At 42.2% G+C, this 13,161-nt stretch overlaps 1 protein-coding gene across 1 annotated transcript; it reads left to right on the top strand.

Moving 5' to 3' along the window:
* Nucleotides 1-24: 24 nt before the first annotated feature.
* LOC143764991 (glutathione S-transferase P 1-like) lies at nucleotides 25-9,795 on the top strand. The gene is made up of 7 exons (XM_077251169.1): nucleotides 25-135; nucleotides 1,100-1,135; nucleotides 6,132-6,244; nucleotides 6,892-6,979; nucleotides 7,092-7,195; nucleotides 7,636-7,743; nucleotides 9,503-9,795. Coding segments are annotated over exons 1-7 (636 nt in total). The 5' UTR covers nucleotides 25-134; the 3' UTR covers nucleotides 9,689-9,795.
* The last annotated feature ends 3,366 nt before the right edge of the window (nucleotides 9,796-13,161 follow it).

Genomic DNA, 13,161 nt, shown 5'->3' on the forward strand with positions numbered 1-13,161 from the left:
TATATGCTGTGTTGCTATCATGGTGACTCAGCAGAAGTCTCATCCTATATAAACCAGCAGCTGGAAGGCACAGAGCAGACAAGCTCAAGTGATTCGAGAAGGCTCTGTGAGAAGAAGATTCACTCAGCATAACAAGTAAGAAAAGAAGTGTTGTCAATGACTTTTTGTTTTCTAGCATTTCTGTGTACAGGTCCATTAGAAACACAGAACAGTCAAGTGCACATTGACATGCAATTTTCTATAGTTGCAGATGGGAATCCAGGATCTGAATGTTCCCTGGAACAGTGCCACTTACCTTTAAAGGCTGTGTCTGGTATTGCAGATCAGTCCTATTCACTGCAACTGCAATGCAATTTTCAGAGCATGGACTGTCTTTGGAAAAACTAATTTCTAGAGCTTCTTTTACAGTGCATGTTTCCATTGCAGACCAGTTTTTAATATCTTTCTCCATGCCCAGTTTGCAGCTGGCATCTTAGTCAATGAATTGGTACTAATATCAATTAAATGGTGCTAGGAAGTTGAAACTGTATAGTTCCCACTGATAACTAGAAGCTCTTCGGTTTCTGTATGTATTTTTTTCCATTTGTATATTTTTTTTGTATTGGTATTTTATATTTGTTACTTTTTCGCATTTATTTGATGTAAGTAGAAATGGCTGAACCCGAACAGAAATGTTCGACGCTCATAGCGGACAGTCACTGGGACTGAACACCGAACACTGACTTTGTGCTGTAGTCCGATGCAGTGTTCGGGGTAAGTCCAGTGTGAGAGAGAAGAGGGAGAGAGAAGAGAGACAGAGAGAGAGATTTATTTCCTTAGCAGTTTGGGTATACATTATTTTCAATGGGGTTCGGGTTCTGGTGGAAGTTCAGGTACTGTTTTGGTCTGGTACCAGAATCCGACCTTTCCACCTGTCCGACCATTCCTAGATGTAACATTAATCTTTATAAAATCTGATAATCTAAGATATAAAGGAATCTTCGTTTGGGCAGTGTTTGGTATTGCGGCTCATAGTTTTTCACAAATCCTGCACAATAACTCTCATGCTTTGATAACAATTAACAATATAACTTCATTTCTTATTTTTGTTTTTGTGTAGTGTCTGGATACACGCTGACCTATTTCCCTGTTAGAGGTGAGCATCACTTTGTTATGAAAAAAACCAAAAACAATTTAACAAATTTCTAATAAGAAATCTTCAATCATTATACTAAACTAGATGGTGGCCCGATTCTAACGCATCGGGTATTCTAGAATATGTATGTAGTTTATTTATGAAGTTTTCAGAATAATGCAATTTATACACAGGATTCGGACGGCCGGGCGCGACCAATTAGCGATACATGGTTCAAATTCCGTGCCAATTCGCGGCCGGACTGCGCCTGTCGCTGATTGTTTGCGGCCGGCCGGGCGTGACCAATCAGTGAAGCCAGGGTTGGCTCCAGGTTTTTGAGGGCCCTGGGCGAAAGAGTCTCAGTAGGCCCCCCTCTTTAACACATACCACTATTCATGATGCACAGATACAGCAGATAAATACACCACAGCCAAATAGCATATTACACAGCCCACATAGCATATAGCACAGCCACGTAGCATATAGCACAGGCCACGTAGTATATAGCACAGGCCATGTAGTATATAGCACAGGCCACGTAGTATATAACACAGCCCACGTAGCATATAGCACAGCCCATGTAGCATATAGTACAGCCACGTAGCATATAGCACAGCCAAGTAGCATATAGCACAGCCATGTAGTATATAGCACAGCCACGTAGTATATAGCACAGCCCACACAGTATATAACACAGCCCACATAGTATATAGCACAGCCCACACAGTGTATAACACAGCCCATGCAGTGTATAACACAGCCCACGTAGTATATAGCACAGCCCACGTAGTATATAACACAGCCCACGCAGTGTATAACAGCCCACGAAGTATATAGCCCCGCCCACGCAGTGTATAACACAGCCCATGCAGTATATAGCACAGCCCACTTTGTATATAACACAGGCCACGTAGTATATAACACAGCCCACGTAGTATATAACACAGCCACGTAGTATATAGCACAGCCACGTAGTATATTGCCCAGCCATGTATATTGCACAGCTATGTAGTATATAGCACAGCTCACATAATTTTTAACACAGCCACGTAATATATAGCAAAGCTCATGCAGTATATAACACAGCCACATAGTATATAACAGCCACGTAATATATAGCACAGCCCACGCAGTGTATAACACAGTCCACGTAGTATATAGCACAGCCCACACAGTGTATAACACAGCCAACGTAGTATATAACAGCCCACACAGTGTATAACACAGCCCATGTAGTATATAGCACAGCCCATGTAGTATATAACACAGCCCACGTAGTATATAACACAGGCCACGTAGTATATAGCACAGCCACATAGTATTTTGCCCAGCCATGTATATTGCACAGCTACGTAGTATATAGCACAGCCCACGCAGTGTATAACAAAGCCCACGTAGCATATAGCACAGCCTATGTAGTATATAACACAGCCCACGTAGTGTATAACACAGCCATGTAGTATATAACACAGCCACGTAGTATATAGCACAACCCATGTAGTATATAGCACAGCTCACGCAGTATATAACACAGCGCACGCAGTATATAACACAGCCACGTAGCATATTGCCCAACCACGTACTATATTGAACAGCTACGTAGTATATAGCTCAGAGGCGCAGTATACAACACAGCTCACGCAGTATATAACACAACCCATGTAGTATATAGCACAGCAATGTAGTATATAGCACAGCCCACGTAGTATATAGCACAGAGACGTAGTATGTAACACAGCCCACGCAGTATGTAATATCAGCCCACGCAGTATATAACACAGCCCACGTAGTATATAGCAATGTGGGCACCATATCCCTGTTAAAAAAAGAATTAAAATAAAAATTAGTTATATACTCACCTTCCGTCGGCCCCCGGATTCATGCGAGGCATTTAGCGATGCTCCTCGTGACACTCCGGTCCCAAGAATGCATTGCGGTCTCGCTACGTCATCATCTCGCGAGACCGCAATGCATGGCCCGGATTGTCGCGAGGAGCGGGAAAGGCGCCGGACGGTGAGTATATAATGATTTTTTTATTATTTTTTTTATTTTTAACATTAGATCTTTTTACTATTGATGCTACATAGGCAGCATCAACAGTAAAAAGTTGGTCACACAGGGTTAATAGCAGCGTTAACGGACTGCGTTACACCGCGGCATAACGCGGTGTAACACAGCCATTAACCCTGTGTGAGTGCTGACTGGAGGGGGCTCTGACAGAAAGTAGGAAGGGGCGAATTCGCGGCCAGATTGTGACCAATCAGCGACTCAGGATTTCCGTGACAGACAGACAGAGAAACAGACGGAAGTGCCCCTTAGACGATTATATACAGGTCCTTCTCAAAAAATTAGCATATAGTGTTAAATTTCATTATTTACCATAATGTAATGATTACAATTAAACTTTCATATATTATAGATTCATTATCCACCAACTGAAATTTGTCAGGTCTTTTATTGTTTTAATACTGATGATTTTGGCCTACAACTCCTGATAACCCAAAAAACCTGTCTCAATAAATTAGCATATCAAGAAAAGGTTCTCTAAACGACCTATTACCCTAATCTTCTGAATCAACTAATTAACTCTAAACACATGCAAAAGATACCTGAGGCTTTTAAAAACTCCCTGCCTGGTTCATTACTCAAAACCCCCATCATGGGTAAGACTAGCGACCTGACAGATGTCAAGAAGGCCATCATTGACACCCTCAAGCAAGAGGGTAAGACCCAGAAAGAAATTTCTCAACAAATAGGCTGTTCCCAGAGTGCTGTATCAAGGCACCTCAATGGTAAGTCTGTTGGAAGGAAACAATGTGGCAGAAAACGCTGTACAACGAGAAGAGGTGACCGGACCCTGAGGAAGATTGTGGACTGAGTCTGGTGTGGAAACATCCAGAGCCACCGTGCACAGGCGTGTGCAGGAAATGGGCTACAGGTGCCGCATTCCCCAGGTAAAGCCACTTTTGAACCATAAACAGCGGCAGAAGCGCCTGACCTGGTACTTTTTTTCTGATGAAAGCAAATGTTGCATGTCATTCGGAAATCAAGGTGCCAGAGTCTGGAGGAAGACTGGGGAGAAGGAAATGCCAAAATGCCTGAAGTCCAGTGTCAAGTACCCACAGTTAGTGATGGTGTGGGGTGCCATGTCAGCTGCTGGTGTTGGTCCACTGTGTTTCATCAAGGGCAGGGTCAATGCAGCTAGCTATCAGGAGATTTTGGAGCACTTCATGCTTCCATCGGCTGAAATGCTTTATGGAGATGAAGATTTCATTTTTCAGCACGACCTGGCACCTGCTCACAGTGCCAAAACCACTGGTAAATGGTTTACTGACCATGGTATTACTGTGCTCAATTGGCCTGCCAACTCTCCTGACTTGAACCCCATAGAGAATCTGTGGGATATTGTGAAGAGAAAGTTGAGAGACGCAAGACCCAACACTCTGGATGAGCTTAAGGCCGCTATTGAAGCATCCTGGGCCTCCATAACATCTCAGCAGTGTCACAGGCTGATTGCCTCCATGCCGCATTGAAGCAGTCATTTCTGCCAAAGGATTCCCGACCAAGTATTGAGTGCATAACTGAACATTATTATTTGATGGTTTTTTTGTTTGTTATTAAAAAACACTTTTATTTGATTGGACGGGTGAAATATGCTAATTTATTGAGACAGGTTTTTTGGGTTATCAGGAGTTGTAGGCCAAAATCATCAGTATTAAAACAATAAAAGACCTGACAAATTTCAGTTGGTGGATAATGAATCTATAATATATGAAAGTTTAATTGTAATCATTACATTATGGTAAATAATGAAATTTAACACTATATGCTAATTTTTTGAGAAGGACCTGTATATAGATCCTTTTCATCTTGCCAACGGGGGCTTTATCTGCCATAGAAAGTTATAAGGATTGTAGGAAATCAAAGTATTGCTGCTCTATATCCATGGCCTGTGCATAATATTGCAGATCAGCCTTATTTAAATTAAAACTAACTTACTAGTACCAGACCATGGGCAAGAGGGATTCCATAGTAGTTCTACATAACGTGCTAGTCTTCCCAGGGTTGGGCTCTGACTATCTCTGACTGCACCATGGATTGACAGATTTTTTTTTCTAAATTATAAATAGACAGAAAGTGGCCAACTCATGGTGGGGGCTGGAATGGACCGGGGTCATAGAAATCAAGAACTATATAGCAGGAACTCATAACTGAGAGAAATAGTAGAGCTGCAGAAGAAAAAACTAAAGCAAAAAGCCTAATCAGACCAGGCCCTGTAATCAGATGTCCTATCTTTACGTTGCGCTCAGATGAGGCAGCAAAAACCTGGTAACATAGTCTCTTAGTGATAGTGATCTGAATAGACCACAAGTGTTTGATCATAAAGAGTTAGACTCCTAGTATCCCATATGATGAACTAAAGGAACAAGGCAGTAGTTTTTCATTTATTATTAACTCAGGCAGAGGCGGTTGTGACCGTCACTGGTCAAATTGACATACATCAGCAAAGTATCTTCATAAAGTCCCATTATTTGTGGAGAGTTAGGGAAGTCAAGCCAGTATCTAAGGCATGAACATTAAATGCTATCATATTGTGTCATGGTTTGTATGGCTTTGTATTATGGAGGAAATGGTTCTAAGGAAGAATACTGTCAAAACTCTGCAGTTTGTTTTTATTTATGTCCCGTATCTCGATATGAAATTAGCAGCATATGAAAAAATAGGATGGACTCTGCGTTGATGTCATTATGGTTCAGTGGAGGACTTGACTTTAGATGGCCAGCCTGTTGGGTTTCAATTAGCTCTATGTAATAATTAATTTGCCCTCTGGCACTGTAGGACCTTGCACTTATTCAGACATTACAGCTGATCTCCTGAGAAACCAGCAACAAGACCCCTGTTTAGTTGGTCACTTTTAATAACATGGAATTATAAAGAGTGGAGAACATGTCTTTGCTCAGATAATATTTCACTAATGACTGAAAAGTTATCATTTTATGCTTTCCTTATTCTCCAGGAAGGGCTGAATCTATCAGACTCTTGCTAGCTGATCAGGGGGCTACATGGACTGAAAATGAAATGCAGATGGCAGACTGGTTCTCTGGAAAAAGTGACATAAAGAAGAAAGCGGTGAGATATTTCCTATCATGTGTCCCGAACTGCTTCTTTCATATGTTGTAAATTAATTCATGTGACTGAGTCAACATTTCTAATTGGTTATAAGACTATTCTAATTGGGTTTAAAATGCCTATACAGATTAGCACATCTTGTTCTGTCCAGATGGTGTATAGAACTGAGTTTCAATCGCATTTAAAGGGGACTTTTACTGGATTTTTATTTTCAAGAGTACTACCTTCTCCGATTGGTGCTGCTCCACTGATTCTGGAACAGTTTCTCTTTTTCTTCTGTGCCCCTCCATTCCAAAGTTATACATCTCAGAAATTAAGATGTACATTTCCATTCGACCAACTGGGAGTATACAACAAAACGTCTCTGTGGGGGTTTGTTTTTTAATCTGTGATGCTAACCAATCAAAACACAGACCCGCCCACAAAGTACGGTGGCATACGCCTAACTGGTTTGAAGGAAACATTTTTCCCTTAATTATATTAGGGCATAACCTTGGAACAGAACAGAACAGAGGAAAAAGACAAGCTGTTTCAGAATCAGTAGAATGCCCACTTTAAGTTGTTGTACTAGTAGGTTGTTATTTCTATTGTAGCTGTGGTTACTTACCCTGTATAGTTTATTTATAAATGCTTATTGTGCCCTTCAGGTTTTTGGACAACTACCTCAATTTCAACATGGAGACTTTGTTCTGTATCAGAGCAATGCCATCCTGAGATACCTGGGCCGCATATATGGTGAGACTTCAGTGCCTTACTTGAGGTTCTTTACACATTGTATTTCAGAGCATTATATCTGTTATATGTTGCTGCATGTACATTTTCTAACATCCTCTTGTTATTCACAAAGAGATCAGCGGCAGCAGCAATCAGGAGAGTGCACTTATCGACATGGTGAATGATGGCGTGGAGGACTTGAGACTGAAATATGGCCGTCTGTTATTCTTTGAATATGTACGTGCAAGATAGGATTTCTGTAAAAAAATGTCTGTCCTAGCACTACTGCCACTTCTAGTAATCGGGAGGGTTTCCAGCAGCCAAGCCTTCTCCCTTATTACCCTAGCAATTTCCCATCAATGTTTATCCAAAGACAACATCTGAAATAAGTAAAAAACGAAAATATTATCTCACTGGTTTGTTGAGTCTCCATAACAGGCTGATAACTATTTAGTTGCACTTTATACTCAGGATTGCCACATTGTCAAAAATCACAAGGGAGATTACATACACTCTCAATGCTGCATACCGCTACCGTTGTCATGTTCTGGTACTTCTCTTGGGGCTGGATACGGCTATGGGACTCCCAAGAGTGCATGGACAGCTGCTATAAAGTACGCATATCCTGCTGAATATGTGTTTCATAGATACAAAAACCAGTGATCTTTACCTTACAGGAGACGGGTAAGGAGAAATACATAAAAGATCTGCCCAACCACCTGTCAGCATTCGAAAGGATACTTTCTAACAATTCCAATGGAACCAAATTTGTGGTTGGAGATAAGGTAAATATGTTAAAAGGAGGTGATGAACTGAGCTAGTTCCAATAAGCCGATGTATCTACTGGGGGATCAAGGATTTATGGAAGGGAAAATTAAGTAGATAAGGAGTAAAATGGTGACAATCATAAGGATAGCAACGCTGGACAGTCAGAGGGGGATTAGTTGAGGAGCAATAGTAGGGCACTGATGGCATAATTAGGCTCAGTGATTGGAGGGTCTCAGTAGAGCTAATGTTATTGTCAGTGTGAAACAAGATTCTTACCTACCGACTGTTTTGCTTTTTGTGCATGTAAAGTGATCCTGCCTAAGGCTACTTTCACACTAGCGTCGGACGAGGCACGACGAATTGCGTCATTGCGACGTACCGACGCTAGCAGTGAATGCGCCGCACAACGGGGGCAGCGGATGCTGTTTTTTAACGCATCCGCTGCCCCATTGTGAGGTGCGGGGAGGTGGGAGCGGAGTTCCGGCCGCGCATGTGCGGTCGGAAAAGACGGGAACGACGCACCAAAAAACGTTACAAGCAACGTTTTTTGGTGGCGACGGTCCGACGCAACACGACGCAACCGTCGCACGACGGTTGCAGCGTGTGGCAATGCGTCGCACTGCGTCGCTAATGCAAGTCAATGGAGAAAAAACGCATCCTGCAAGCACTTTTGCAGGATGCGTTTTTTCTCCAAAACGACGCTTAGCGACGTGCAGTGCACGACGCTAGTGTGAAAGTAGCCTAATAAGCATAGCAAAGACAAGAAGGGCAGCTGGGTATGTTTACTAAGCTTATCTTATAGCATAGCAGTCAAGGTGTGAAGACTAAGATGAGTAAAGGCTGAGTCACACATAACGATGTCGTTAACGATATCGTTGCAACGTCACGCTTTTGGTGACGTAAGCAACGATCCCGCTAACGATCTCGTTATGTGTGACAGCGACCAATGATCAGGCCCCTGCTGGGAGATCGTTGGTCGATGGGAATGATCAGGACCTTTTTTTGGTCGCTGATCACCCGCTGTCATCGCTGGATCGGCGTGTGTGACGCCGATCCAGCGATGTGTTCACTTGTAACCAGGGTAAATATCGGGTTACTAAGTGCAGGGCCGCGCTTAGTAACCCGATATTTACCCTGGTTACCATTGTAAAAGTAAAAAAAAAAAAACAGTACATACTCACATTCTGATGTCTGTCACGTCCCCCGACGTCCACAGGGTTGTCTGTGTCAGCGCCGGCCGTAAAGCAGAGCACAGCGGTGACGTCACCGCTGTGCTCTGCTTTACGGCCGGCGCTGACACATTCAGTGCAGGGAAGCTCTCGGCAGCAGCGCGTGCATTACCAGCGCTCCTGCCGAAAGCAGTTTTAACCCTGTGGACGCCGGGGGACGTGACAGACGTCAGAATGGGATTATGTAGTGTTTTTTTTTTTTAACTTATACAATGGTAACCAGGGTAAATATCGGGTTACTAAGCGCGGCCCTGCACTTAGTAACCCGATGTTTACCCTGGTTACCCGGGTGCTGCAGGGGGACTTCGGCATCGTTGAAGACAGTTTCAACGATGCCGAAGTTGTTCCCCTGATCGTTGGTCGCTGGACAGAGCTGTCGGTGTGACAGCTCCCCAGCGACCACACAACAACTTACCAACGATCACGGCCAGGTCGTATCGCTGGTCGTGATCGTTGGTAAGTCGTTTAGTGTAGCGGTACCTTTTAGAAGCTGAAGGTCTCAGCTTGTAATGACCAGAATTAATGTTACCCCTCATTTTTATTACAGATCTCGTATGCTGACTTCAACCTCCTGGATTTACTTCAATGTCATCTTGACCTTGACCCAAAATGTTTAGCCTCATTCCCTCTTCTCTCTGCCTATGTAGAACGAGTTGCTTCCCGGCCAAAACTCAGCCAATACTTAAAATCTGAGCAGCGCAATAATCGCCCCATCACCCCGAAACACAAATAGACCTCACTTCTTAGAACTGTAGAATACACATTCCTGTGAAAGTAGCTGTAATGTTTTTGTATTAATAAAACTCAATTAAAATGTTTTATGTTTTCACGTTGAAAAAAGTGTTGCCTGTTCTTTCTAACGAGAAGTCAACCAATCATCCGGCATTAAGTAAACATATGCAGCCAGGTAACTATTATGTAAAACTTAGAAGAGATGCAAGACGAAACATATTGATAATAAACTGCATCAAGATTTATTGTATATAAATAAGTTAAAAAACAGATACGATTGTAGAAAAGTGGTAAAAATGAGGAACCAGGAAAAAGGGAGGTTACTTGGGCAATGATTGAAGTACAATATAATAAATAGTAAAAGCTATGTATAATATATAGCGAAAGTCAGAAGGTAGTGATATACATTAAATACAAAGAGGTAGCTCAGATAAAGAATGCCTGTGTGCATTTAAAACGCATTGCTCTGATCATGTTTTGATCCATTGTTTTTATGATCTTGGAATAAACTTTGGAATTTGGTCAAACGTTTCCTTACTCCTGAACGCTTATGAGTCGAAGAGGTGAACTGGTTCCACCCAATCTTCTATGCACAGAGATGTATATACCTAAAAATGTAAATAACACAATGGTGGATATTACAGAATAGCAATATGAGTCCAAGACACCACCAAAAACCGACCTTTGTCTCGTGACCCCTTTGGGGGTCAAACAACCCTTTCACAGAGGTCGCCTAAGACCATTGGAAAACACATATTTCCGATGGTCTTAGGAAACAAGACACCGCTCCTTTATCCGTCTCCAGGCAGGTCCACCCACATGCAGATACGCCCACATACAAGTACCCGGCGGGATGACATCATCACGCCAACCTCATCACATACACCCCATACAAATACAGGTCTATGTGATAGGATTTGCGTCATAATGTACTTATGCGGACCAGTCACACATGTGTAGAGAACAGCAGCTGTGTTGAAAGCAGCAGTATTGGAGGTAAAATGACACTTCGTAACTTATAATTACTGAGTAAATGTTATATCATGTACTGTAAAATCATCAACTAAGGCAAAAAAATATATCTGTACCGTGGGAAACTAATCTGGATGTTGATCGGTCTTTTTATATTCAGCTGTGGCTAATGTGAATAATGCCTCCTTGTGATAGTAACAGGTATGTAAAAAAACAACAACGAAGAATGGTAAATTATTGGAAACTTTAATGAATTGTATTGACTGAACTATGCCATGTATCAACTTTTGTATTATTAAAGCTATTGTTATATATTATTTTTATTAGCATACCTTCGCATGACAATGGATAGTGTACAGAAGAACGTTAAGAAAAGAAAATATAGTGAGGATTTTTACAGCATAGCTTTACCTCAATAATTACAGCAGGAATTGAGAAACCTCAATGTGTTATTTGTTGTGAAGTTCTATCAGCCAAATCTATGAGGCCGAACAAATTAAAAGGCCATTTTGATAGCAAGAATCTGAGCTTTGCCGGCAAGGATACCAACTATTTTAGAAGCAAAGCTGATGGACTCAAGAAAACCAGATTTGACACTGGTGGCAAGTACCACAAACAAAACATAGCAGCCATTGAAGCTTCATATTTGGTGGCACTCAGAATCCCCAGAGCTATGAAACATCACACCATTGCTAAGGATTTACTGTTGCCAGCGGCCAAATACATTGTTCGAATTATGATCGGAGACTAATTTGTTACGAAATTGACTGCAATTTCCTTATCTAATGACACTGTCTGCCGAAGAATAGATTACATGTCTGCTGATATTCTAGATCACGTAATCCAGGAAACTAAGGGTACTGTCACACAGTACCATTTTGATCGCTACGACGGTACGATTCGTGACGTTCTAGCGATATCGTTACGATATCGCAGTGTCTGACACGCAGCAGCGATCAGGGATCCTGCTGAGAATCGTACGTCGTAGCAGATCGTGTGGAACTTTCTTTCGTCGCTTGATCACCCGCTGACATCGCTGGATCGTTGTGTGTGACAGCGATCCAGCGATGTGTTCGCTTGTAACCAGGGTAAACATCGGGTAACTAAGCGCAGGGCCGCGCTTAGTAACCCGATGTTTACCGTGGTTACCAGCGTAAACGTAAAAAAACAAACAGTACATACTTACATTCCGGTGTCTGTCCTCCAGCGTCTCAGCTTCTCTCCACTGTGTGAGCGTCTGCCGGCCGGAAAGCGAGCACAGCAGTGACGTCTGACGTCACCGCTGTGCTTGCCGGCTATGGCGCTTACACAGTGGAGAGAAGCAGAACGCCGGGGACAGACACCGGAATGTAAGTATGTACTGTTTGTTTTTTTATTACTTTTACGCTGGTAACCACGGTAAACATCGGGTTACTAAGCGCGGCCCTGCGCTTAGTTACCCGATGTTTACCCTGGTTACCGGGGACTTCGGCATCGCTCCAGCGCCGTGATTGCAACGTGTGACCGCAGTCTACGACGCTGGAGCGATATTCATACGATCGCTGCGACGTCACGGATCGTGCCGTCGTAGCGATCAAAATGGTACTGTGTGACAGTACCCTAAATCTTTTGCCTCTTCCAATAATTAGTACCAGCTTGATGAATCTGCAGATGTTTCAAACTGTTCACAGTTACTGGTTTAAGTTAGGTATATTAATGATAGTGACCTCTTATAATGACAGACCTCTTGAAACAACAACTACTGCACGTGATGTATTTGACACAGTTGGTTCTTTTCTGAAAGAGCATAAGATCTCTTGGGAAAAGGTTTGTGGTGTTTGCAGAGATGGTGCTCCAGCTATGCTAGGATGTCCATCTGGATTTCAACATTGGTACTGAACGAGTCATCGGAACTCACTATATGATGCATCAGCAAATATTAGCAACGAAGACGCTGCCAAAAGAGTTACAAGAAGTAATGAAAAGCATCATAAGTTCAGTCAATTTTGTAAAGGTGGGCACTTTAAACAGTTGACTGTTTGCAACTGTGCAACAATTTGGATGCCCCGGACAATGCTCTGCTATTTCACACTGAGTTAAGATTGTTGTCGAGAGGAACAGTTTTAAAACGTGTCTTTGAGCTTCGTGATGAACTCAAAACATTTTTTAATCAGAAAGCAAGACCTCAGTTCGAGGAACTTTTCAGCCATAAAAGTGAACTACAGAAAATAGCTGACTTGGTTGACACCTTTGCCATCTTGAATGAGTTAAATTCATCAATGTGTGGACAAAATGCAACATGCGTCAATTTGTCTGAAAAGATCCAATCATTCCATATTAAACCAACTTTGGCAAAAAAAAAATTAGATGAAAATAAAATGTACATGTGGTCTACCTTATCTGCTTTCTTTGAGGAACATGACATTGAACCAGACAAAAGTATTACAATGATAATTTCTGTGAAAGAACACTTGCACATGCTTGCAGACGAAATTTCATCATACTTTCCAAATCTACCTGACC

This window comes from Ranitomeya variabilis, chromosome 4, assembly GCF_051348905.1.
Source record: "Ranitomeya variabilis isolate aRanVar5 chromosome 4, aRanVar5.hap1, whole genome shotgun sequence".
Taxonomy (NCBI): Eukaryota; Metazoa; Chordata; class Amphibia; order Anura; family Dendrobatidae; genus Ranitomeya; species Ranitomeya variabilis.

Coding starts and splice junctions, on each gene's coding strand:
- LOC143764991 (XM_077251169.1), top strand. Junction 7,196..7,635: donor GTCTGTTATTCTTTGAATAT/GTACGTGCAAGA, acceptor TTTACCTTACAG/GAGACGGGTAAGGAGAAATA. Junction 7,744..9,502: donor AATTTGTGGTTGGAGATAAG/GTAAATATGTTA, acceptor TTTTTATTACAG/ATCTCGTATGCTGACTTCAA.